This window comes from Aquila chrysaetos, chromosome 13 (genome assembly GCF_900496995.4).
Source record: "Aquila chrysaetos chrysaetos chromosome 13, bAquChr1.4, whole genome shotgun sequence".
Lineage (NCBI taxonomy): Eukaryota > Metazoa > Chordata > Aves > Accipitriformes > Accipitridae > Aquila > Aquila chrysaetos.
Genome location: NC_044016.1, coordinates 27216250 through 27243687, shown reverse-complemented (window position 1 = coordinate 27243687; position 27438 = coordinate 27216250). Strand labels below are relative to the sequence as shown.

At 35.3% G+C, this 27438-nt stretch overlaps 1 protein-coding gene across 13 annotated transcripts in view; it reads right to left on the bottom strand.

Annotated features, from left to right (window-relative positions):
- Window positions 1-1381: 1381 nt before the first annotated feature.
- The window catches only part of CEP170 (centrosomal protein 170), a 105359-nt gene continuing 79302 nt past the window's right edge, over window positions 1382-27438 (bottom strand). For 5 of the 13 annotated variants that reach the window (XM_030035664.2, XM_030035669.2, XM_041128475.1 and 2 more), the window contains 9 exons: window positions 25429-27258; window positions 21006-21056; window positions 19153-19387; window positions 14101-14278; window positions 12524-12691; window positions 12128-12216; window positions 5832-5925; window positions 3426-3477; window positions 1382-1747 (listed from right to left, as the gene is read on the bottom strand). In XM_030035664.2, coding sequence (XP_029891524.1) covers window positions 1461-1747; window positions 3426-3477; window positions 5832-5925; window positions 12128-12216; window positions 12524-12691; window positions 14101-14278; window positions 19153-19387; window positions 21006-21056; window positions 25429-27258 — 2984 coding nt within the window. In that variant the 3' untranslated portion in view covers window positions 1382-1460. Of the gene's footprint in view, window positions 1748-3425; window positions 3478-5831; window positions 5926-6576; window positions 10253-12127; window positions 12217-12523; window positions 12692-14100; window positions 14279-19152; window positions 19388-21005; window positions 21057-25428; window positions 27259-27438 lie in introns of those variants that run through there. The other 8 variants (XM_030035667.2, XM_030035673.2, XM_030035668.2 and 5 more) reach the window with 7 other exon arrangements.

Sequence of the window (27438 nt, the reverse complement as noted above, 5' to 3'; positions counted from 1 at the left end):
AACAAATGTCATACAGGATTATTGCTGAAATACTAAAGACCATTTCATAAAAGCTGCAAAACTGTATCTTTAACCTTAATATATAGAGACTGATGCAAACATAGGAAAATTCCAGTCTATTAGTTACATTTAACAGAAATAACATTCCTCCAAATTACAGTGTTCTGGAAATACAAAGTAATTTACTTTTATTTTTATTATTATTTCCAAATGTTAAGTTACTGGGACAACTTAAAAGGAAAATAGGCTTATATAGGAAACTTTAAATAGACTTGCTTTTCAGTGGTATAAGCAAAATGTCTATGTTAGCAGTCGTCTTCCAGAATCCTTTTAAATATGTAAGACAGAGACAGCTTTACTAGCAAAACTACAGGAAAATATACAGAAGCAAATAAAATCATTTGCTTGGGAGTGCATGTATCGATCAAGCAAATTATGACAACCCTATTTCCAAGTCCCCTAAAGAAAATTTTACATCTCATGATCATTCCAAGGAACAGTAATTTCTTCTGTAAGCTTATGTTGCATTTGAATTGGTGAGAGCCCATTTGCCTCAATATGCTTTAAAATGTCCCACGTTGCTGTATGTTTACATTTGTTTCCTAGTTTCAACAAACATTTGGACAGAAATGAGATATGAAATACTTCTACTTTCATTAACATCAAAAAGACATTTGAAGAAGATCAAAAAGTGCCAAATAGTCCTTTGAGAAAGTGGATTAAAACACTGCAATGATAATACAGGTACAGTATTATCAGTTTTCTATGTACATCAAAACACTGCTTGCTGTTTAATGATATCGATATGTTCACCTATCACTCCCAGCAAATCTTAGTGCAAACATAATATGTGAACTTTGTAAACCCCAAGACAATTTACGCAGCAACAAGGTTATATAAATCACAGAACTGTTTGAGATTTTCAGTACACAAGAATGAATGTTTTCTGAAATCTGTCTTACCTTTTGCAGTAATGTGTCATTGTAGTCAAATATAATGTTTCCTATATAAATCATCTAATTCAGAATTAAATGTAACTGTTCAACAGTTCTGTACAAACTTTAGTGGAGGAAGTCCATTCATTAGAGCAGCTTGGCAAAGAGATTTGGGGTTTCAGTAACATTAAATGTTAGACTGCTTGCATGGCTTTTAAAAAGAAATAAATCTATTAAGGGAAAACTGCCGATACAATAATTCTTTTGCAAAGCACACAACCACAAAGGGCAAACCTGCCACAATCTGCTTTCCTACACTTGTATCTATGCATATCTTTATGATTTGAAAAGGAATTGTGTGACAATCAAAGCATCACAGTTAAAGAAAACTGGTTTAATAAAACAACTGCTGTTTGACCAAGCCTTTTTTTTTTTTTTTTTTTCAAAATTATAAAACCAATATTATAATTTTTCCTTTATTCCTAGACATTCCACATGAAAGGTTTTTGTATCAACACTGAGATGTCACTCACGCAGGGTGGCATCTTCCTCTTCCCCATCTGGGTTAAACCTATTGAAATGTATGCTGAAATCTGACTCGGATTCAGCGTTCTCAAATTCAGCTGCAACAGGGACGGTGGCAGGTCGAAAAGCCCGAGCTTCGGGCTGGCAGTTTGGCTGCACTTGAGGGCGGGTACTTTGGGAAACGGGACTGGACTTCGGCTTCGGCTGAGCTGGTAAGATGGGGCTGGCGAATCCCAAGTTGCTCAGAGCATCCAGGGTACCATCAGGGTCGATCATAGCATTAATTGCTAAGCAATCAAGAAAAGATGAAAGGGATAGGGGAGAAACCATAAAAAATACGATTTTCTGTTACCATAAAAAACACAAAAATCCTGTTCTCACACTTATATTAAATGATGACAGACATGAGCTTTTATGCATGTTGCCCAGTACAAAAGAGTGGTGTATCCAACATATAGGTAGCTGATATATATATTTAAAAGCATTTACATGTATTACAACTTTAGATGAAATAAAACTGCACAACACAAACTAAACTCTGCCTGATGTGTGGACAGGAAAGAGATGACAAACCATCTATGATTAGCTTATAGGGACTGAAAGATGGGATTTCTAGTCACGTTTAAGGGGCTTTTTCTCTTAACGTTAGCACTGTATTACACTTCATTCCACCCCCTCAAATATCCATAGATGCTAATTCCATCGTTGAGAAATTCCTATAAAAGAGCAGTCATTTATGCTTTTTAATGCATAATGATGGACTTACTGTCCCTCTCCCTCCACATAGTGAGGGCAAACTGAAGCAGCTAGTACCATTTCATTTTACTGTACTATTGACACATTTGTCACATTTAATAGAACCCCTCTCTTTTTAATTTCCCAAACTACTAACGTCTATTTGGGCACCACTGTGTACACAAGGAAATGATTTGGCCTCTTTCTCTGGGCCTTATTGCATTGTTATGTTCTCTAAACACAATATAACTTGTAATAAGTTAACATTTTTTAATTATAGCTGAGTATGAAACAAATACTGATTTGTCTCAAAAGGTGGCTAACAATTCCTCCTGAAACATTCTTTTTTAAAACATGCTTCATTGCAGGATTAAATCTGAATACCAAAAATAACAAATATAGGAAATTTACAAGAAATACAATAATGATTATATATAAGCATGGACTACTAATCCATTTGACCACTGCAAATTAAACAATAAACTAAGTATAAACAGTACACAAATAAGACTGCAACTTCTTTTTAAAATATACTCAGTTTTTCAGCTGATTTTGATAAATGGAATATACGTCTAAATAGCAGAGTTTGTAAGCACAACATACTTCTTTCCATTTTATACATAGGTAAGTCTTTACATGGGAAGAGCAAAGTAACTTTTCTATTTTGTAGTCTGTGGGCTCCACAATTACTAAGAGCGGATTCAGCAGCGTGAAGGGAAGGTGGCAAGAGCTAATTCTAAGTTTTTGTTTTATCGTATCAAATACAGGGTTTCTTTTGAGATTTCCTATAGATTATGGTCCCAGTGCATTCCTTATACTGAATTGTGCTAGGCATGAGGGTATTACTGATGTGCAAAAAATATTTTATAAAGCCTAATCTCAGGATTCTCTATCACCTACTCTTCAATATTTACCCACAAAAATATTTCTGTTAAGAATGTTTCACAAATAATTCCTTTGGGATTCTCTGGACTATTTCATTTCTAGTTGAGCCTTTTCTCACCTGTATAAAAAGATGTCATCACTTTTCTGTTTTAAAATAATTCAGTGACATTTCTTTACCAAATGTGCCAGCAATTATATGTTAATGCATGTAACTGAAACTCTGAATATAATTTAATAAAATGCAACAACTTTGTTTCCTGATACACACATATATACAGATATATACTAAAAAAATGTAAAGCAAGCAAGCAACCGCAAAAGAGAAAAGTGAAAAAAGATTTGTACCTTGCAGCTGTTTTTCAACTCGTTTCAGCTCCTGTAAGATTGATGATATTTCCTAGGAAAGAAACAAACACGTTTCGTTAAGGAAAAAGAGACTCAAACCACCTATCAGTAGCAAACAATCCCCCTCCCCAACCTTTGCAATATGCTATTTGGGTTGTCCCTCCTGGCGTCGAGAACACCGTTGCTGGTGGTGGCCCAGCCACATCCACCATGGGTCCTGGGCAGCAGTGCTTGAGGCTGGGCAGCCACGGCCCACGTGGAAAGCAAGAGCTCCTCTGCACTGGCCAATGGCTAGGGTCAACCAAACCTCACTCTGTCCCTTGCTTGTCTGCCTGCACTACTCCTTCTCAAGCACAGACTTGTAGACACCACAGTTCTGCAGAAATGGGGCAAAGTAACAGCAAACCTTTAAAGGAAAGTTACAGCATAAACCCAGTATTAATGGAACAGGGTGATTTATACCCTTGTTCAGATGTGAGTCAGAACAGTAAGATGACTGCAGCGGGATTTTGCCTGCAACCATCAGGCCCGGTGCCCACGAGACCCTGCACAGCACACCAATGTCGGGTCCTCAGCACTCATTGGCCTTACAGATTTTTCTCCTCTGTGCCGCACTACTTGCTAACACAGATGTAGCCAGAGCGACACACTCAGAAACACAACAATCATTAAATGTACCACATCTTAAATTATAAATGTGTAAATCCTACAGTTGAAGGATCCTACACTGAAGAATACTGTTAATCCAACTGCTGAGGAGAGCTATCAGTGGTCTTCAAAAGCTGAGAATTTTCAAAGGCACCGATTTCACAAACCCATTTAACCCATTTCAGAAACCCATTCTGTACTAAGTAATGTGATTTTTGTGAGTGGCAAAGAGATTGATTACCTTGGATTTTACAAAGTCAGTATCTTTAAGCAGATTCCACATCTGAGCTGGACATAAATGTCCCAAGGACAAAATAAACATCAGTTACAATTGTCCTCTGTTAACTTTTAATATCATTCTGTGGTAAAAATAAGCACTGCATTTGAACAATATATTGTTCTGAAAACTGAGCAGAAACTTGAAAATCAGTGCATAGACAAAACCCCCATACACTTTCAAACAATGGGAGATGCTTTAATGCATTGAAAAAAAATTTTGTAAAATGCTGAACTTAGTAATAAATATACAACTAATCTTTTTCTTTTTTAATGAATGGCTTAAAACCCCATATCCATAGCACTTAGAACATAAAACACTAAACTCCAATCTTATTCTGGAAATGGGTAAAAGAAACTCCTTATATTATCATATTTCTAAAATTAGAAACTTCTATGAGTAACTTACTTAATTGAACTTTAACACCCCCCCCCCCCACTGTCAGTGTATCTATTAAATTACAACACTGAGTTACTAATGATTGCTCTTAAAAAATATACCATTCTGCAGATATTACAGGCCAAGTTTTTAATACTTCCAGGAAAAATCAATCTGGGTGAGTTTAATAACTCGTGACGAGCTAACACAGAAGTGCTAGGCAGTTCAGTGCCAGAGGAAATGTGTTCACATTTTGCTTCTGAGCAGTCCAGTACGAAGTATGTGAGGAGTTTCCTCTCCCACCTTTCCCCTCGGAAATTGAAATGGCCTCTTAAGTTGACATTCTTAACAGAACCATACTCCACACAGGATAATGTAGCTAGACTCTCCGCCTGCTCTCATATGCAGAGATGTTTTTCAAACCCTACGTTCTGTGTCTAGAAGCAGAGGAGAAGCGTACTAGGAAACATGTGTGCTCCATTCCCTCACACTGTCACAGTCTGGTCATGAAATGGCCCTAATTAGGCAGGGGTAGAAGCCTACATGAATCAACTAGGGTTGTAGTTGATACCCTACGGTAATCACTTCCACACAAAATCAACATGATTATTTTTCACTGAAGAGTGCTTTTATTGCAATGTGTCTACAGATTATTTTCATTCACATATAGCAAAATACAACTATTTCTCTATTAATAACCAGTATTAATAGTATTAAGTATTATATATTAAGTATTAATAATCAGTAGGTAAAGTAGTCTTTAGACTGTAAAACAAGTTCATTTGAAAGCAATCCGACATTAAAACTAATGGTTGTTACCTTTGGTTAAACTAAAGTACTGATGGTCTATATATAGTCTGAACCCCTTTTATTGCATTCTTTATGAGAACTTCCCCTGAACAATTTCTTGTTTCTTTATAAGATAGTAAGTCTCAGTAATTATTAAAGAAGATTAGGTTTATTCTTGAAATATACTGAGTGTCTAAATAAAACCTTTTAAAGATTTTTGCCTTTATGTCATTGAAAATAATACACTCCTCTACTGGTTATTTAGAAATTAGATAAGAGGCTCAATCAAACCCAGAAAAGAGAACTATTCATACCATGCTTGATGTTTTCACAATAGGAACTTCACTTTCAGCTCGCAACTTGTTTTCAATTTCTTCCCAATTTCTGTCTTTGTCCTTAAATAATATTCTAGAAGAAAGAAATTCAAGAACAGTATGTTTATAATAGACAAGAATAAACAAACTAAACCTGAAAGATAACACAATACGAGAAAGCAGCATAGGGAGCACTGAATAAAAGTAAAATCTCAAATATTGAAAAGTGACAGAATCCAATCATACAGATTAAATTTTCAGGGAAGCATACAGGGTTTCAGCAATATCATTATTATTGACACTAAAATGGCAGTTCTGTAGCTAAATACTTGCTTATGGTGTTGAAAAGACAGAGCTGATTCTTTCCTCCAGTACTGAGCCTTTTTTTAAAAAATCCAACTATTTTACAGTAGTCAGAGAACTCCCTATTAACACTGTATTTTACAACAACTGCAAAACATAACAGGAAGATTAACAATGCTAAATAAATGCAACTCTTTTACATTTGTATTTTACATGAATTTAATGAAAAATAAACCGCTTTCGGAAATTAAAAGAAAAATGCATTTCATAGAAGAAGTTTTCATTGAAAAGTCTCAACACACAAATTGTATCTACATGATTTAGTAATATAAGTATCACTTGTATTACATGTTGAAAGAAGTCACTTCTATTATTTGTAAAACCCCAAAGCATACTGTGAGATTCCTCTTTTATGTTGTCCTTCCCTGCTCTGATAAATAGTTTTTGTCATATCTTAAACAATTTAAACTGTCCACATTTGCACAATTAAAAAAAAAAAAAAAAGGAATGTGCAGACATTTAAAGTCTGAGTATTCTTTTTTTTATAGTGACACCATGATGACATAGATGAGTCCAAATCCACTTCTCTAATTCGTATTTCAGAGTTAAAAGTACAAAAATAGCTGCAGTAAAACTGCTAAGCAAACAAACAAACCAATTTAAAATCATTGCCAAAAAGCAGTACATTTTAAAGAAGTTATTAGTGTAGGTACATCTCTGAGGAAATAATTTTTAAGGTGGAAATTCATGATACCTTGAATCACATAAAGACTAAGAATTTTAAAGAAAGCTGGGAGACTCAGTACTGCATTTCTGTTCATCTTTCTTCAGTTATTTATACCGTATGGAAAATCCCACTCTCTATTATTATCCTGTCATTTTTCAAAACATGTACCCTGTCTTATTGTATTGGTACAGATATGTCTGTAGACAGCCCATCCAGAAGCTGCTTTAACTCTTCTTCTGTCTTTGAGGTCTTCACTAGCTGCTGATTCAGAACATGTTTTTGTCAGATGTTTCACTGAGAGGAATTAAACTACTCTCATGACACAATGTCATGGGATTGAGGCAAATGACTACTTCAGCAAGTGACTTTAATTTATTAATGTACAAAGCATACAAGGAGTAAACATTAATACATACTTCTTGGGGAAGGAAAAAATAAATTAAAAGTAATTGAAACTACAGTGAAGAAAACATGAAACACTTTATGGTCTCAAGTAGCGTCATCATCTTGTAATGAAGCTTATCATCAGAGGTCTGACAAGGTTGCTTTTATGTTCTGGAAGGGAGTGCAAAAGCTTGCTAAGCCATACAACTGCAGACCTGGGTAGCAGAAAGTTCAGTTACAATGAAAATTTAGGACTTGTCTGACACTGATGAGGTAAAATAAATAAATAAAAAGCAGAGCCAGTTAAATCCTTTATAGGATCATACACTAAAAACAGACCATTCCTGGAAATATTTGGATTCAGTATACAGAGAATCTTATGCAGCTGTACTTTCTGTACTTTAACAGCATTTATATCACACTGGAAATCAGCAGGAAAATAGAAAATAAGGCTTTATTTAGCAGTAAACAGCACTAGCAGGAAAAATATAGAAGTTATTGTGACACTGCATGTTTTTTTCATTTACATTCTTGCTCATGTTATATTAAAATACTTCTAACTTTATGTATGTGATTAATGCCTTTGCTTGTGTATGTCGTGTTTTCAGTCTTATCCTCTTTTAGAGATAATGTTCTTACTTCTCTTTTACAATTTGAAAGCTTTCCATTTCATAGGTCATTTTATTAAAAAAAAAAAAAAAAAGAGGAAAAAATGAAAGCAGTAATTTAAAAAATATTATTTCCACTATAAAGTGGCAAGGCTGATTTGTTTTTACTATAATTTTAGGAAGCCTATTTCCTTTTTACAACATTTTTTTCACTTCTTCATTTTGTACATTTTAACCTCCTGGGGGGGGTGTCTTACTCTCTGTCTCCTTTGCTCTTCCTCCTTCTAACCATACTCTTTATCTTAAGACAACATATTTTTAAATGCCTGCCACCTTCTGCTCTTGCCTTTCTCTACTTTCTGGGGCAAATCTGCCTGAACTTTCTCGTTTGGCTGTGCTCAGTCCCCTTTCTTCTTTCACTGCACTTTGCAGGATGCACAGCAAACTGCAGAGACCGACAAGTAGTACCTGCACTGACCTGAATGCTTTGCCTAGATTTTGCCTGACTGAAGAGGTATCTGCCTGCTACAAAGCAAGCCACTAAACACTGCATTCACATTGTAAAGCACTGATAAAACCATGTAGGTCTTCCCACTGCAAAACCTACTTACCTCTTCCTTCCATAATCTCTGAAAATTCCTGCAAACTCATTTTAATATATAAAAGACAGAAAAGCAAACAAACTGCTTCCTGAGAAGCCACCACAATAATTTGTTAGCAAAGAATGGGTTATAGGATACACGGCAAGAATGCTGCAGATTTTTTAAATATAATGTAGTTTTGTATACACCAGCAGATAAGAATGTAACTGATTATACAAAATAATGAATAAAAATAAAATATAAAAAAGTAATTTAGCAATACCCAAGCTATGACGTTATCCTGAAGAAAATTACAAACATATAGAGGATTTGGTGAAAGGAAAGAACCAGGCGTTTGAATCTGGTTCAATCTGAATACCATGCTGGGACTTGGGGAAAAAAAACAGTTTGGCCAGCACTGGGAGAATGTAGGTGAGGAATACAGCATCAAAAGCTTCTCTCAATCCTATTTCTTAAGATAAGGTAGGAACGATTACAGAACTCAGTGGAACTTGGAACATTATCGGTAAATTAGGAAAACAGAAATGGCAGTGGGGAAGTGGGAAGAAACTAGTCAAGCAAAAAGATATCTATTTCCGTTTGTCCTCATACGAACTTATTTTCATGACTGATTTTAGCTCATTTTAATTTCTGTTAGATCTGCTTGTCAGAATGACTGAAAATATTTATGTTCTTAATATTTTAGCCAAAGTGGAACTGGCCTTTTTGTAAAGCTGGCTATTACAGAAAGAAGGGTGTTCACATTCACAGGAAGCATGTCTTTCACCATTTGGGCCCAGATAGGAGGGATGCAATTTTTTAATATGCAATTAATTTTTAATATGCAATTTTATGATGCAATTTGTAAGGATCGTAATTGCCCATACTGTCTGTGCTCTAGAGAGAGTTTTTTACATTGGCGACCAAGAAAATTTGAGGGAGGACTTTTAAAACACAGTCAGGCTTACTAGTTTACTCTTATTGGTACCTCTAAAAATTTCTCCTCTCCTTTCAGGTTAAGTACCCTGGCAAAAATACGCAACTGCTAGCTTGACAAATCCTGACTGATTCTCATTGTATCTGTTCTGGGCAGAAATTTTAACTGGCTTAACTCCAGTAAAAGGAATAGAAGCACACCAATTGGTTGAACTCATGTACAACAAAACAAAGCTAAGGTAAAATCTGTAATAGGTCCTAGCTGCCTTATACGCTCTCCAAAAAAACAATTCTAAAACTATGGTTGTTTTTCTGATTCAAAATACTAATGACATTGTGAATAACATCATATTATTCAAATCCATTCTGAGTGGCAGGGAAACGAAGTTTTGATCACAGCTCTTGGGAATATGCTAAATAATAACTTATTAACGAGCCTTTCTCCATTATATTTTTTTAGAAATAAGCAATGCCACTTTCTTTAAATGTATATAAAATGTTTATAGGTATGCTTATAGTTATAATATCATACATGATCACATCATTATTACATTCATTACAATGTATCTGGCTTACCTTTTAAGCTCAGAAAATGAATCAGAAAAGTGTAAGACTTGATTTTGGTTACCTGCTTTTCTCAGAATGAATTCACATACATTTGTTTTAACTCACTGTATTGAACTGTTTTTTAGGTTAACTACAGCTCTGCTAGCAACATATTTATAGATCAGAAACTGCTAACCATCAAGAAAAATCAGCACAACAAAAAAAGTAGAGTAGCTACTATCTACTGCTTCTGAAGCATTTTAAGATACATATCATCCTAGACGCCTACCACAAATAAGTCAGTCAATAAGCAAGATTCTTGTTCCAATGATGCAGCTTTAAAAGGAAAAAAAAAAATATATATTGGTAAGCAGAGTTCCTTACGGATGTCACTGTATTTTCCCGGAGAATTATGCTCAAAACAAAACTTAAGGTAGTATTTTGTTTCTATTTCCAAATTTCAAATGCCTTTTAGAATGACTTTCAAAGAATGGTCATGCTTAAGTACCTCTTTGCATGTATTTATTTGCACTTTTTTTGAGATCAGCTATTAAAGTAAATGATAGCATGCACTCAGAGGTTGATTAAACGCAAACAAGTTGTGAACTTTTGCATAATTTGTAATAAATTCTACATAATGAAGTTGAACTCTTAATTTGGCACAGCTTTTGAGAATAATCGTATTGTACACCTGCATTTCACAAACTCATTTGTATCTGAAATTTACACAGCTAAAGACATTTATGTCTTTTGTTTAAGGATATTTAAATAAATAGTATGATACATAAAAGACTGTATCTGGGGAAACCAAAGAGGGAAAGGCAGCAAATGGCGTATTCCCAATATTATAATCCTGCAGCCCCAAAATAGTGAATTGGAAAAAGAGAAGTGAGATGATTATCAGTCCAGGACCATGTTCCAAGATAGCGGAAATAAGGTACTCACAAATGTTACCTGTAACCACCAGTAAAAGCAACACACAAAAAACCTTAGAACAGAAATAATAAGAATGGGCTGCAGGCTTTTAAAGACTTGATTCTTCATCAGTGATACTCTTCCTACTAGAAAGAGCACGACTAGAAATGGCAGATAACCTACAGTTTTTACCGATTAACATAGATTATTTTTCTTCCTCTTGATTTCTATGGTCAAGTCTTTTTTTGGTACTCCCATGAGAATACAATCTTCAGATATATTAGTATTTACTGCTTTTACTAGTTACATCACCCTATGCTGAAATAAATTTGTGATTTGGTGATTAATCTGTCACCCATCTAAGATTTCAATATCTAACACTTCCTAGACAAACTGAGCAATTACAGGCCTAATATTTTCTCACATTCAGAAAATTATACATGAAGTTCAGCCAAATAACTTTCTTATTTTTAACGTACGCTATTTTTAAATGATTAACTGCATAAAGACATGAAGAAGGACATGTGAATTAAACAACCCCGAACTTTGTATTTAGAATTTTCATTTATTCTTGTCAACCACAGTGGTCACCAAATGGTTGTACACTCACTCATTCAAGAAAAATGGAAGTGTTGGTAGAGCAACATGTTATCATTTTTGACGTGTCTATACTTCCTGTTAGATAGCGTGACATTTTATGCAGGAATCTAACTATCTAAGCAGGAATTTTCAATTAAAAATAACAGATGGTTACATCTGGTTTAGATTTAGAACTCAATAGTGACCACACCGTTTCCAGAGCAAGTTCTTTTTCAGAAGGATTTACTGAAACTGCTCTCCTCTGTCCCATTTGTTTTTCTTCCTAAAACGGGGGATCCCTACAACAACTTGGCAAACGTACAGGGCCTGGTTTTACAGTTCAGCAACATTTTAACCTTACCTTCTAAGGAAAGGAGTTTTACAAGACTTGCATAGAGGTTGTGTAGATTTTGCACAGCATTTGCACGTGTTGGAACAGCTCCTTTGCTGGAAGTATGATGGATACTGTTCTGTCCGTGTAAACTTTGCTAATATTTACCTTCATATAATGTGAAATACACACAAGCAATAATGGAAAATTTATCACCTCAAATCTTTCTGAATGCTAAAAAAGTCATAGGTAACATCACTTTTTTTAAAACACAAGTTGCTACTAAATACATTTGCTCTACCTGTATTATACATATCTCTTCTACTAGTAGGAATGTTGATGAGAGCAGACATTTTCAGTAATAACAATAATTTTTGAAAACCCACCTGATTTTGCCTGCTGTTTTGTCTATGGATTGTCTTATCTTGCGAGAAAATTGGAAGACTGAGGACAACAGCAAACTGTCCCCCATAACCTGCAGTAAGATTTTAATAAAAAAGGATATTATTAGTTTAATTGGAATTAAATACAAACAATTCCACATATTTTAAAATCTTTTTTTAAGTTTAAAAAAAAAATCACACTTGTGTTCTAATTAGTTTCATATACAATCATACTTGAACATTTTGCAAATTAAGTAATACACAAATAATTTTTGCCAGTATTAATGTTATCTGCTACAGGTAGGAAAGAAAGGATAGTGCCTAGAATATTAAGTGCGGAGGCAACTGTAAAAGCTTAAAACAGACACATTACTAGAGAGGATACTGTTGTGTACTCACTTCATCTCTGCTCCAAGTCCTTCTCCGGGTAATTGTTGGGGGGTCAAGGGCATCTGTTAGCTGAGGTCTAGCATCATTAGGCCGACCATTACCCTCTGGCGGTTTGGCATGCACTAGTGGAGGTATTTTTCTAAAATTGAGACTTTCATCAAATACTCGGTCAACCAACTGGGGGGTAAAAGAAAAATGCAGTTTATGAAACCTACTGGATACAGGCAAAAGTGAGATTTTTTTCCTTCTGAAACAGTTTACAAGAAGCCTATCAAATAAAAATCATTCTTTCTCTTGTATGGTATAAAGTGATGCATCTCTTATGTAACAATACCTTGTAAAAATGAACTTTTTTTTTTTTCAAATACCAGACATACAAGGCAAAATTAGACTACCTCACAGAAATTTTGCTTATGGGCAGGTAACATAATAGTTACCTATAAACTTATATTGAATAATTTATTCCTTCGATTAATGCAATATATCTGTGGATATTATCTGTGGAATTAAGTACGGCACTATCAAATTTAGATTTTTTTCCAGATTAGTCAGTGTTACAGGAACACCTATACCTACTTAAAGGAGATACTGCCACCTGCAGTATGTACACACTGTACAATATTTTTTAAAGACGAAAATAACTATTTAGTACTATAAAAATCAGAGTGATCTAACTGGATCTGAGAAAATGAGCGCTTTACCTCCTTAAAGTCCATGAGAATTAAAAACAAAGTCTATGTGAGTGCAGTTACAATTTTTCTGAGTACCCAACTCACAGATTTCTTATCACTGTTTATATCTTTTTTTCCACAGAAAAAGACAGTATTATACTAAACACAGTAAACTAATGTATTACCAAACTTTATGCACACAAAAATGAATAAACACATTTTGAAAGGAATACTATGAAGAAAAAATGCAGCAAACATTTACAACATATTAGGGTGAATTGTAATATGGTAGAAAGTGATGATTTAAATTCAGATTAACACGTTTACCAGCATTAGATCTGTGATGGTTACTAGAACAAGTTAGTCAATATATTCATAGAACAGCACACCAGAGATAGTCGAAGAAAATAATTCTTAGAAGCACAAGGCAAACTTATTTCAAGGTAGTTTTCAACAATGTTGTTAAGAAAGAAAATTTAAAGTTATTATTAATTGATGATACCTAGGTATTTCAGTGTTCAGAAGACGAAACTTTTATGTCACCTGTGAAAAGAGCGACTTTTTTGTTTTTAATAGCTATGCAAAGTATTAAATGTATACATTTATATATATTTCTGCATACACGCTAGTATCATTAAATGCACTTAGATACTATCCAACAGTATCTAAGGCTAAAGACAAGCAAGAAACAAGTAACTATCTTGTCCTATGTTTCGTGGAAAAAAAGAGACAGACAGATAGTATGCATCCTTTTGACAAGCTGTGTTCATAGAATAATTTCTGGGTTGTTTGTTGAAATGTAAAGGAACTTTAAATCAAAAAACAATGTAGAGATCATGCATACGGGTTGAGTGGAAATAACTAAAAAGGCTATGCAAAATGCTAAAAGCAAAAGAAATAAAGAAAAGGAAGAACCTTATGCATTTCTCCATGAAGATCTCCTACCTCTTCTCTAGTGTCTATGGCAGAGCCAGGGGTGGTGGCAGCAGTGCTTACTGTGGTACTGGGGGCAGTGCCTGATGAAGTCACTGAATCTATCTCTCCTGCTACATCGTTGATTTCCCGTGCGATGAGAGCCAGATCTTGACTGATCCTAGTAATAAAGAGAGTGTTACATTCTCCTCTACAAATACTTCTGGACCATTAGAGCTCAACCTGCAGCCTTTGAGCTTCTAAGTTCTAGTTCCTGATAACTGTGCTATGAAAATGTGTATGCTCTTCTAAACTGAAAGTTCATTTGTAGAACCATAAAAGCAAATTTTTAACTGAAGCTTTTCGTAACATGCCTTTCTGGAGGAAGAAGGTAGAAGGCAATCTCAAAGGACAGAGCATCCTTGTTTTCTTTCTAGGATTCCCAGGCAGAGAAGTGTGTAACGGGCACTAAATCCAGCACATGGGATACACTGGAAATATGCTGAAAACACTGCACAGATGACCTGTGTACATGCGGTAAATCCAAAATGCCCAGAACATGTTTGATTTATACCTCAGTTTACCTACTTGCAAAGAACTTCTTCAGGGCCTCTGATTATCTAGGAGCCCTGCAGCTTGCTCAGACCAAGCTGCTTATGTGTCCAAAATTCCAGACCAGTACCCTAAATCCTCAAAAATCAAGACAAGCTTTCTAGTTGGAAAAACAGAACATGCCTGTAAAAACCTGGATATGATAGCACTACACAAATACATCTGAATTCTCAGCTGAAGATTCCTTTTTTGTGATCCGCCACATCAAAAAATAGCTCTGCTCTGTATTCTGCTCAGCACAGGGAAGAAGCTTGCCTAGCTCTGTATGTGGTACTCCTCCCCAGGACACCCCAAAAGGAGGGAAAAAACAAAAAACCAAAGCAAAGGCTAAAAGCCCCCTACTAACTATGGCACCCTGAATCTCCAGCTTGGATCAAGCAGTTCAGGAGACCTAGAATTCAGAGCAGCCCACCAAGCGATCCCCTTTCATACTTCTGTCTAAGAAGACTGAAGGCATAGAAGTCAACAGTGCTAATTCTGCACCACCACGGACTCTGTGAACAGCAGCACCCATCACTTAAGCGGAAGGAGTTGCGCAGCCACATGACAGTAACACACACCGTGCTGGCCAGTCCTTGTTAAAAGTGAGCTTCTTTCTGCTCTTTATTTTCACTTTGTCTTCAAGTCAAAAAGAATGGACACCACTGACCAAAAGATAAAGACTAAGTGAGTGGAATTCAAACTAGAAAGGCAAACTTTACTAGAGAAATTTTCAGTCAAATTCCAATACTGGATTTTGTGGCTAACCATCAGCAATTTGCAATAAAGTGCAACCTTGTGCAGCATAGATACACATATAATTGGGATAAGGCTGTAGAAGAATACACGGCAATTACCCATGACCACTCAAGACAGTATTTCTGAATTCAAACTATCAAAGCCTGGAACACTGAAGCAGAAACCAAGTCAATTGCTCATTTTAATAAATTAAAATATGGTAAGTGCCTATTACTACATTAATTAATTTAACCTAATTACTACATCTTTTGGGGCAATTTTAATTTATATTAATGGTACGTATTTATAAGAACATGAAAAACTCCAAGGTTTGAGCTAATATTCTAAGTAGCAGAGATACTACAGCACCTAATTCCTTTGTTTCACACAACCATATCACTTTTTTTCTTAAACAGAGAAGTTGCTAATAATTATGTTAGAATTTCTGGGACAAATTTTGGTGTTTAATGTATAGTTGTGAAGAAATTAAAAACCGGGAAATTTCAATTATCAGTAAATCCTCCAGAAGACAAATGTTGTTAAACACCATAACCAAAAGTAGTATCAACCAACTAAGACTTAACTCTCCACAGAAATCAGCAATGCTTCAACATGCCACAGCGACTTCAACTGGGTTCTTACCAAGCAATCAAAATTACAGAAAATGTCTACATAAAAATGAATTGAAATGAATCCTGAAAATATCGTAATAAAAAACTCTAACATGGATGACAAGCAACTTGTTAGACAATCATCACAATCAAACACTAGTCAAGTGAACAAAATCTGGAATTAGTTTGAATGTGATAGTAAGCTATAGTCAGTAGTCAATAATGTTTCCATATAGAAACAATATAGACAGAGCACTAAACAAAAAGCACCATGAAAAAGAAAATTAGAAACCAGCCTGAGAGTTGGCCTGACTTTTCATATATGAAGTTTTTCAGTCATTCTACATTAACTTTTTAGAAACAGGAAGTATTGCTTAAGTATAAGCAGTATGTTTTGTATAATCAAAAGACAAGAGACTTAGGCTTTAGGCACACACTCTTTACTCTGTTGCAACTGTAGGTTGCCTTGCAGATTGCTACCGCTTCCTGCATCAGACCTAGCAATCACACAACGCAAGTCAATTCAGGGAGGCAAAACTAAAATAAACCTCAAGTTCCCTAACCCCCAAACCCGCCCCAGGAAATGTTGCTATTAGATTTGCTCAGTGAGCAGACTCCCACAGCTACACAGTTCCATAAGGGACAGACACAGTTTCCAACGCAAGGGAAAGGGTGAGAACACGGGGCTTGGGATGGGGAGAGCATGACCATCTTTTTCAACAGCCTGGAACTCTAGTTCTTATTTACCTGTAGTGAAAGAATACCCATAGTATTAGAAAAACCACAATGAAATAGGAATACTTCTAAGATATCTGTAATAGTTCTGAACTGATGGATTACCAAAAACATTTTCATGCTTAGTCTACTATGTCACACTTCCTACACTGAGTCAGTTTATTTTGTAATGATACATTAAAAGCCTTAAATAAAATACATGTGAAGCTCCTGTTATTCTGAGGGTATATATTTCCTCCAGGCCAAAGTGGTTTTAGATCAAATTTAGTTACTCCATTAAGTTTTTTTTAAACACTTCTTTCCAATTTTCAATTTTATTAACATCTGTAAATTGTAGAGTCTGTGAAAAGTGCAAACTGGGCCAATCTGGGAAGACCAGTTAAAATACAATATGATGGTAACATGGATGCGATGAAATGCTTCTTATACAGTCTCTAGACCACTTTCAGCTGCACATTCATTTTATGAAATACTTATCTTTACACCTGCCTAATCTAATCAGTTATTCAAAAAAAAAAAAAAAAAAGAAAACAACCAATTTTAATGAGAACATATAACTATCTATTTCGTTTTAAAAAGCTCTAAACAGAGTCAAAGGGACTCTGATCATAGAGGCTGGACTGAGGGCTAGGAAGGAAAAAAACGCCCTTAGGGTAGACAATGATAGAGGGGAGACTATGGTTAGCAAGGCAAAGGGAGCAGAGACAAAAATCATCTTATAAAGGACAGAAGTTAAACTAAAAGCTATGGGAGCAATACTGTGAATCAGTATGAAGAGATATGGAGGCACATTAAGGATCAACTAGTGACCTAGAGCAGGAGAGCTCAGCAGAGGCTAACCAAGGAAACTGGTTTTGGAAGCAGTGACAATAGATGACAGTAATCTGGCATTTCTCAACTGCTGAGCACTAGCTTTCTTAACCTTAAATACGCTCATTTAACGCAGTTTATGTGAAATTTCTATACACAATCACAAATGTGGCAATACTGATTTGTGCCCATCACCACTTCCACTGGAAATAAAGCAGCTGAAAAAAAGTAGGGTAAGTACATAGCCTTCAAAACAAATTTAAGACCAGTATCTAAATGAAGAAAATGGTAAGAAGCCTAAGGGAAGAAAAAAACCTGCAAAACAAAACACAATAAGTTTAGACTGAATCGCCAAATACTTCCAGTGTCAACCTCTCCTAGGTGAGCAAAATGTACCAAGATGTTTCACTGATGTAGAGGTTCTGCAGCACTTTTTATAAGGAGGAAGTAACATGCTGTGGCTATCCTCAATTTTTTTCCCCATATACACACATTCCTCCCTATATCCATCTGTAATTTTAGATTCTTGTAAAGAAAGAGATGTTTTAGGAAGATACCTTTGAAATGTTTATTTCATGATTTATGAAGATGTTATCAGACTCCCTCAAGTATTTTCCCTTTGCACAGATCACACTAGAAAAACAAACATTGAAAACTATTACTAAGAGGAGGAAACAAAAACTAATTAATCACGTAAGCAAAACACAATGCTTCACATCTGTGAGATCACAGTGTTAAGATTAATTTTAAAAGGAAAACACTCTTCTTGTTTAGGCTTCCAAATTAAGTTCTGTGAAAAGGTTCAGAACCTGAACACTGGCATCTAAGTTTTAAATAACATTTCTATACTTACATAGTTTTAGTTATTTAGTGCAAGCTATTTGAAGTTTTCACTGCCTGGGTATTGCACGATACGGGAATAACTGGTTACCAGAATGCAGAACTGAATACCTCTTCCTTGGTTCACTTGAAGCAGAGTGCTATTAGCAATAATGGAGGAATTGCTATAGTAATCTCAGAGACTCACAACAAAAGAAATTACTTTTTGATGAATACATATGATTTAAATCAGAAAATACCTAACATGAAATAATGTCTAGATAAATGAAAAATAAAATGAGAATGTGGTCTCTCACATTGGCAAAATAACTTTTTCCTCTCTCTGTCACCTATGGATTGATCTGAAATTTTACCTCAATATGAACGTAAAGGTAGTACAAAATCAGATATACTTCAGTCTCAGGAAATACACCATTAGCAACTAAGAGTTCTACGCAAAGTATCTCTGCAAGTCCTGCTCATGCAACCAGAAGTTCATATTCTGGGATCTGGCTATCGTAAGTCAGAAATTACTATCATTTTCCATTAGAAAGAGATGTGCTGGAACATGAGTGCTCTGTCTGCCAGTCTCTCATCAAAAGAATTTGAAATTACCCATTCAGTTAGTGAATGAAAATGGTAAGTAGAGTGATACAGAAAATCCATTAGCTCTCTTTTTCCTATATATGTACCCGTATAACCGGTTGGGTACAAATCTTTGTTATTTTAGAGGCATTCCTTTAAAACCAACCTTGCTATTTCTTCTCGGTGAGCAGTCCAGTTACAAATGTAGTCTTCCTGTTCCTTTATTCTGTGCTTGAATGTATTGCTACTTTGAGCTGCTGTCCCAGTGCTCTGCAGTCGCGTGGTTTTCAGGGCTGGAGAGGTACGTAGACGGGTATGTTTAGGGGAATTACGGTTTGATCCAAATTCATCTTCTGAGGTGGAAGCATAATCTGTAGGAAAGCGCCTCCATCTTGCACTTACTAAATTAGTTTAATTATTAAAAAAGAATTATTATTGCATCTTTAATATGAAAAAACAGTATTATTTCAGTAACATCACAAAAATACACAACTATTCATTATCAATCCCCAGATACCTCACAAAAGGTTTATTTACTACATCTTAAAAAGAAAGCTACAAAATTTGTGTTAAATAATAAATATTGATTAATAAAAACATAAAATGGATGCTCTTTGTATAATGATGAGTGAAATAAGATGTAAAAGCCAGTAACTGTATGTGAGCTCAAGCAAACCGTATTACAGAACAAGGGCCCAATTCATTAACATTTAAGTATATAGTCAGATTGCACTTTTTCTGCAGATTTTTTCCCAAGTTTCATTCAAGGTTTACATGATACACAAAAATATGAAGAGACATGAAGGAAGGATGGAGCTGGCACCAAGCCTGGAATGCATGCTTATGTAAGGAAAGCATAAAAATCCTAGATGATTCGTTATATATTTAGTACAGGAAAAAATATGTTAATACTAATACTGTGTTATAAAAATCAGCAGCACATCTACAAAACCAGCAGCCTCAGAGTAAAGAGCATATATTCACACATGTAGCACATGAAGCATATACAGCCATGTTGCTGAAGACAGCCTGAAGTATAAGAGAACTGAAACTAAGTAGGAGGCTCTCATCCCCCTATGAATTACTGAAGTCTAGAACATGCATTTCAGATATGCTGTCCTGAAACATTCCCAGCCGGAAGAGATATCACTAAGTGTAAAGGAATGCTCATCACAACAACCTGTTAAATTCTTGCAGGGGATTTAGTCCCCCAAACTCACTGAGGCTCTATAATTACTGTAGAAATTTTTAAAAAGTGTGTGATCACCTCTTGGTAATTCAAAAATAATAGATTCAAATAATGTATATTGGTTTTAATATACGAAGAAATTCAAGAAGTAATAAATTATTTCTCCTGAAAGGTTTTAAAAAACATTACAAATGAAGTATACATGAATATGAACTTAAGTAACAAATAATGAAGTAATTTTTAGTTGAGAAAAGTTTTGTGTAATGCTCTCAAAGATTACAGTATGTACAACATGACATTGGTGTATAAGCTTACATCCCTTCCCTCATATAAATAATGCATTTTTAATTGCTGAAAACAAAAATATGCTTGGGTAATTTTTTTTTCAGGTTTAAATGTGGGCTTCAAATCATGTCCAGTTCTACTAATTTCTTTTAATATTCTAACTTTATTAAAGAAAATAAAAATGTCTCTCCAGTCACTTACTGTTCTCTTTTTAGAGGTTTCAAACTTGTTTTGATCTCAGGGAAGCAGAACATAAGCAGAAAAAGCACATTTCCCCACCAACAGCATGCAAGCAATGCGTGACCAAAGTCCAAAGAGCTTTATGAGTTGGGCCCACATTTTATCATCAATCTTTCTTTAAATTCTTTGTCCTGGTTCAAATTATATGCATAACAATAAATAAAAAATTTATCTTAAAATCTCTCAAGTGAGCTAGTCCAGCAACTCAGCACTGTACAATGAGCATATGTAATCAATATATTTAAAAATTAAAAATTGAATGAGAAGTGAAATATCAGAAACAGATTTGATTTCTAGTACTCTACCACTGTAAGTTTCAACATCAGGATCTGGGTCTGGGAGAAGCTTGGATTTCTCTGTGTACAAAATAGTGTTTTATCACGTTAATTCGTATTAAAACATTCAGATTAGAAGCATTATCTTAAATAAAATATATTGATGAGATTAGTCTTAGGTCATCTTTTCCACCCACACTTTTTAGGAAAAGATTCTTAAATTATACATTCAATCAAAAATACTGAATTTTGTAAAAACTTAAACATTTCAGAGATACTGACTGAAATGACATCAATAACAATTGTCTACATCGCACCATAAAACCCCGCCACATTTTTTAAGACCATTAAATTTTAAGGCCTTAAAATGTTGTTTATTTATATACTATCAATGGGTTTCTTATTAATATGGGGAAAAAGTTATTGCAGGCCTAACAGTAAAAATCTCAAACTTGTATGATTCATGACATTTGCACATATATGCTTTTAATTCTATTTATAAATTATGCAGCCCCAAAACGCCATTGCAGTTTACGTAGATTTCTGAAAGATATCATGCAATTAGTTATCTCAGACACCGAAGACTGTGAATATCAGTACCAATAACTAGAAAATCCTCCAAAACCCTGGCTAAAATAATCAGCAGACAAACCTAATTTGGTGACTACTCTGCGAGAAGTATAATGCGTCAACAACACCTTAAGCTGGCAAGTTTGATGATTTGGACACCATAATCTCACTTCTAAGATTGAGGACAGACTTTATTAAGCATATCCCTTATAAAATACTCTACTCTCATTGATGCATTGTCTTCTCAAGGTTCATCCATTTCAAAGATCCTGAAATTTGGTGCTCAGTAGTGCAATAATACTACAGTGCAGTTAATAAGGGTTGCTTTCTCTCCATGCTCAAACCTTTTTTTTTTTTTTTTTTCTCCCAGAGATACCTCAACAGCTTTGATCAACCTATCTGCTAGTTATTTGCAATGACAGCTAGGCCAGCAAGCCAGCAGAGCTGCCGAACACAGCTAGTTGCTCAAGGTTTCTCTGTTCTGACTCAACGGTTAATTTTACAGTTGCAGCTTAGCACTTTTGCACTAGGTCTGATAACGTTGTTCTTTTCCCAACACATAGCTCCTTCTGTAACATCATCTTCAATTTTCCTCTGCAATTTTGGAAAAAAGGTCTTTGGTCCTCTCTGTGTTTATTGATCACACTCTACTGTTTGATGATTCAGTGCCTTGATTAAATCTTTGATTGCTTGTGCTATAAAATTACTAATTCTGCTTCACACGTCTTCACAGTGTTGTCAGTTACCAAGCCTCCTCCCACAGAAACACCCTGGTAATTACTTTAATGCTGGTAATTCTCATCCAAGATGTTCCATTTATCTGCTTGCCCCTTCACTTACAAGTAAGCAATACTTAACTGTATCAAGGATTAAAAAAGATTCTTGAAATTATGGACTTGCTGACAGCTCTGACAATCTTAATGCTATCATGTTGCAATTCATCCACGTGAAGTACAAGACATTAAAAAAGTCCAGTGACTACATTTTTTTTGCCCCCTTTCTACAGGCCTGTATATCTGAACATTAAAAAAGATTTGGGAAATGCAGAAATAACTTCCTCTTTGGTAGACTGCATTTAAGAAAGCAAGATTCTGCTGCCAATGTTTAGTGATCTACAATGTGGTAACGTTAACTGAACTCTGATGAGAACACCCATGGAACATTTTTAACACTTCAATAGCAACCAGTCTTCTGGTAAAAGAAAAAGAAAAAACAAAAAACAAAAAAAACCCCTATATTGGTAATGATCATTAATTTTCCAGTCTTTCTAGGTCCAGGGAGAGAAGAAAATACATCACTGTTATGCCTTGATTAAATGTGCCCAAAGTAAACCACATTCAAACAGTTGAGGCACTTTGTCAGGCACTTGATTAGTAATTTCCAAGAGTGCTAAAATTAAATTAATTGTTGACTTTTCTAGGAACAAAACCAAACTCAGGTATTATATGCTTTGGATTGAAAAGCTTCTGCTACGTTCCATTTTTATATATTGCATACAAGCAACACATTCTATTCAAAGATGTTTTAAATCCATTTATCTAAGGATAAAATAATAAATAATATTATTAATAACTTCACATGTTGGGTAGTAATTAGCATCATTTTATAAGATGCTAATGGGAAAATGGGGGTGTACTGTGTAGTGGCCTATATGTAATAGGAGATTTATATACACACACACACACGCTCCTATATATAACAGAAGATTACACTACTTTTAAAGCAATTCAGATTTTCCTAAAGTGTACTCTAAATAGTCCAGTAAAAAAATTACACAATAAGCATACTGACACAGACAAAATCTGGAACTTCAAATCCTAAACAGTAGCAATAATATTCTTGACTTACATAGAAACAAGGCTTGATTTATTTATTAAGCCATGGTTTTGTTTTGAAAGTATCTGACTGCTTTATTAAGTGCTTTCAGATTTTCACCTTTACATTGATATAGGCTTCTCCCTGATTTTGATATATAAACTGACAAAGCTTTTTATGACAGAAGCTATATTTCTACTACAGATTTTTCCAACAAGGGTCTTTTTAAAGTATCTAGCTTATTACGTTGGGGTAGCTCATGAGAAGATGGCATCTTTTCTCTCTTTACAAGCTACAGTAAACGTTGACTGTGTAATGCAAGTAAATGAAATGACCATTAAACAAGGATGACCATGACAGACTAGTAGGCCGGGAAGAGAAAGATACATCCACTCCCCTGAACAGAAGCAGCAAACCACTTCAATGCAGCAACCTGGGAAAAGTTTAAGGAGCATGCAATAGTTCACACAGACACAAACCTCAAAATCCATATATAGTTTTGTGAAAAACACAAGAAAGCAGCGAAGTGACAAGTAACATCTGGGGTTTACCTTTTCAAAAATCAGCAATATCGCAATGTGAACTAGTGTTAATTATTAAAGTAAACATATAGAAGCAGTCTTAACTGACATTCTTCCTTGACCTAATGTTGCCACCTTTCAGGCTGCACACATGAATTTAAAACTTTGATTAAAATTGAAAACATACTACTTTTCCAATGACATCTTCTGAGGAAGGACTGAGTTTTTCTCTTACGTTTCACCTTTTTTTTGTATCTTTGTAGACACCCGTCATAATATTAAACAGGTTCAACTTTATAGTTCAGTGAACACCTTGTTTGTATCTCTACAGAAATTTCTATTCACCTAATAAATGACAGAGCCAAAAGATACCTGTCTGGAGAATAAACACTGCTAAGAATCCTAAGAAGGTACATTTATGATACATAAGCAACAAAAGGGCAGTAGGACTGTGGGAAATGTAAATATTACAGATCTTTATATCAACTCTGAATGGGTAGCAGTAAAGGAGAATATATAATAGTTGCAACAGACAAGACTGGAAGCTTTTCCATTCATTTTTTCTTAGATTGTGGATTGGCTTCAAATAAGGTCCAGCTGGTAGTATGACAATTCAAAAAGCAAGAGGACGTCAATTTTAGATATTCATTCCACATGTAAGTTCACTTATTTAGATCTACCACATTTTAATTTTGGTTGATTTAATATTGCTTTTGGAAAAAAACTAGCAGCCTTTCACACTGCTTGCACTTAAAGTGTTATGTTAACTTCTAACAGAATAGTAGGTTAAAATTAATCAATTCTATGGATTTTTCCTTCCATACATAAGACAATATTATAGTAAAGGAACTACCACACAAAAGAAGATCAACGTGATTTGGAAATCATGATGAAATCATAAATTGTCATGATTTGGAACAGAGAACAGAAACTACAGCAAGGCAAATGTTTTAATATAAATTACTTAACTTTACAATATTTAGTTAGGTAGTGCTTGTGTTTAATATTTCCATTTTTTACTTCATTGTTATTATTCTTCTCAAACAAACTTCACTTTTGTAGTTCTGGAATCTAATCCTAAATTATAATTATCTGACAGATGCTCAGGCTATACTACAGGGAATACTTGCTGTTGAGAATATTTACAAGCCTACCTTACAAATAAATACTCTAACTTCTATGTAGAAAAAAGCGCTGCTGACCTTCTGAACTTCCACTACTACCACTTGAGCAAAGAGATCTCTGCTGTTTTTTCTACTAATGCAAATCAGTGTTGCCCCATCTGAATGCCATTTTTTGTTACTGATTTCAAGTTAAAAAAAAATATCCAAAGAGTTAAAAGATTACAATTTCTTGCCTTTATAATTTTAAGTAAGAAACATCCACAAGCCCTGCCAAGGAAGCCTCTTGCTCCAAAGAGAAAGACTGCATCAACTAAAACTCAACAAATGTTTCGTAAGAACTGTTCCTTAAAAAAAATAAAAAACATCTCCACACATGAAAAACATCTAGTATTGTATAAGACTAGTTCAAATAATCTCACATACCTGAGGGAGAATTATGAGCTGAAGCCAAAGACTTGGATTTTGAATCTGAAAGTCGAGAAATGCTATTGGCTCGAGTTCTAGCAGAAACTTTACTACTATCTCCTACTGATGTTAACCTTGCACCACTTCTGATAATAGCTTCTGGGGTACGAGATGAGGCAGTGCTTCTAGTTATTGTTGCTTCAGAATCACTACGTGCTGATAAAGAGCCAAGTCGAGTTCTGCGAGGTTGAGCAAGTAAGTCTATTCTGGAAATACTTCTCCTCCCTGATGGAGGTTTTGATGTAGAACTTGTAGTGGACACTTCGGAAGCCACTGAAGCCTTATCGGCATCAGCAAGCTCACTATCTGAAGCTTCACCAAGCCGTGCTCTGCGCAAGAGAGAAGTCCTTGTAGGACGAGGTCTTGGAAGAGTGGTAGATTTACTAGACTGCCCAAGTGCAACAGGAGAGGTTTTTGATTTAGCTGACTTTCCTTCCATCTTAGAATGTAAAAGTTCATCTGCTGAAGCAAAAGGAACTCTTCCATGTGATTTGCCAGAGTAGGTTTCCTGGTCAGATGATAAGATATCAGAAATGGCAGAATGAGGTACACTGGATGTTTGGTCATCATCTGTCAAATCTACTGATGGTTGTCTCATTCTTCCACTGGATTGCACAGTTTTGCGAGCATCAGCTCTAGACCCACCGTCTGAAGATCGACTTTTTGTTTTCTTTTCCATCTTTTCTCTGACACTGGTTGCAGAAGATTTTAAAACATCCTTTGAAGGGGAACCAGACGAACATCTGTCTTTATATAAGGTTGTAAAGCTCTTCCGCTTCTGCGTAGATTTTCTTTCAGTGTCACCAGTAACGAGACTGATTGTACTGGCTGTATCTACATCTGATTCTGGTGATATGGAATTATCTCTGTTATAGCTAGGAGTCTCAGGACCTTCATCAGTTTTATTTTCTTCACGCAATTTAGCTTCAAGGAAAGCCATTACAGCTTCTGTGTCTTTTAAAATGAGTGTTGTATCTAGACTGGAATCGGTGTCCATTGAATCACTTCTGTCACGTATCCTGTTTGCAGGTGCTAAAGGGGCAGCAGATCCACTTTGCTTATTAATGTGAGGAATAAGTTCTATAGGTATATTTGTGCTAGGCTTATCTATAGTAAAGCTACCTTGCCTCACTAATGGTTTTGAAGATTCCTTTTTTTCTCCTCCAGATGCTTTAGGACTTTGTCCTTTAATAGTTTCTTCATTTTTTCTTCTTTTTGCCTCACTCTGCACCAATTTAATTTCTGCTTTATCTGTAACATGTCCAGGAGCTTTGTCTTGACTATCTGAAGTTTTGGGTGACACAGCAATCTCCTCCCTACCTTTCTCAACCTGGTTTGTAGCAGGTTTTGTAGAGGATAATTTTGTGGGTGTCCAGTGTCCTTGCTCTTTTCTTTCTTGTTGTTGAATTTTTGCTAAAGCTTGTTTCACCACAGAAGTTTCTCTGCCAGTTTCAACTCTCTCTTTACTGGAAGAGCTGGGGAAAGAAAAAACTTTGTCTCCAGTAGCTTTGGGCGAAAGACCATTCATTGTTCTACTTGACTTAGCTATACTTCTGCCATCACCATCTGAGGCACGAGCTGGAGTTTCTTTCTCCTGAAGTTCAGTGTCTTGCTTTTCACCTATTTCTGATCTCTGATGAGATATAGTTTTTACTTTTGAGCTTTCATTCACTTTCTCCTCTTTGGGAAGCTGTGGAAGTGTTCTTCTCTTTCGCTCACCTTGGCTGGTCATAGAAGCAGCTGAACCAGTGCTTCTGATGGAAATACCAGACTCACTGATGTCTGTGTCTAAAAATGAAAAAGAAAAAAAATAACTGAGAAGTCATACAATAGCAAGGTAAATAGAAGCATTAAATTCTTAAGGCTGCGTAAGACTAATTGTCATGGTTTAAGCCCAGCCAGCAACTACTGGCAACCACACAGCTGCTCACTCACTCCTTCCTACCCTCAGTGGGATGGGGAAGAGAA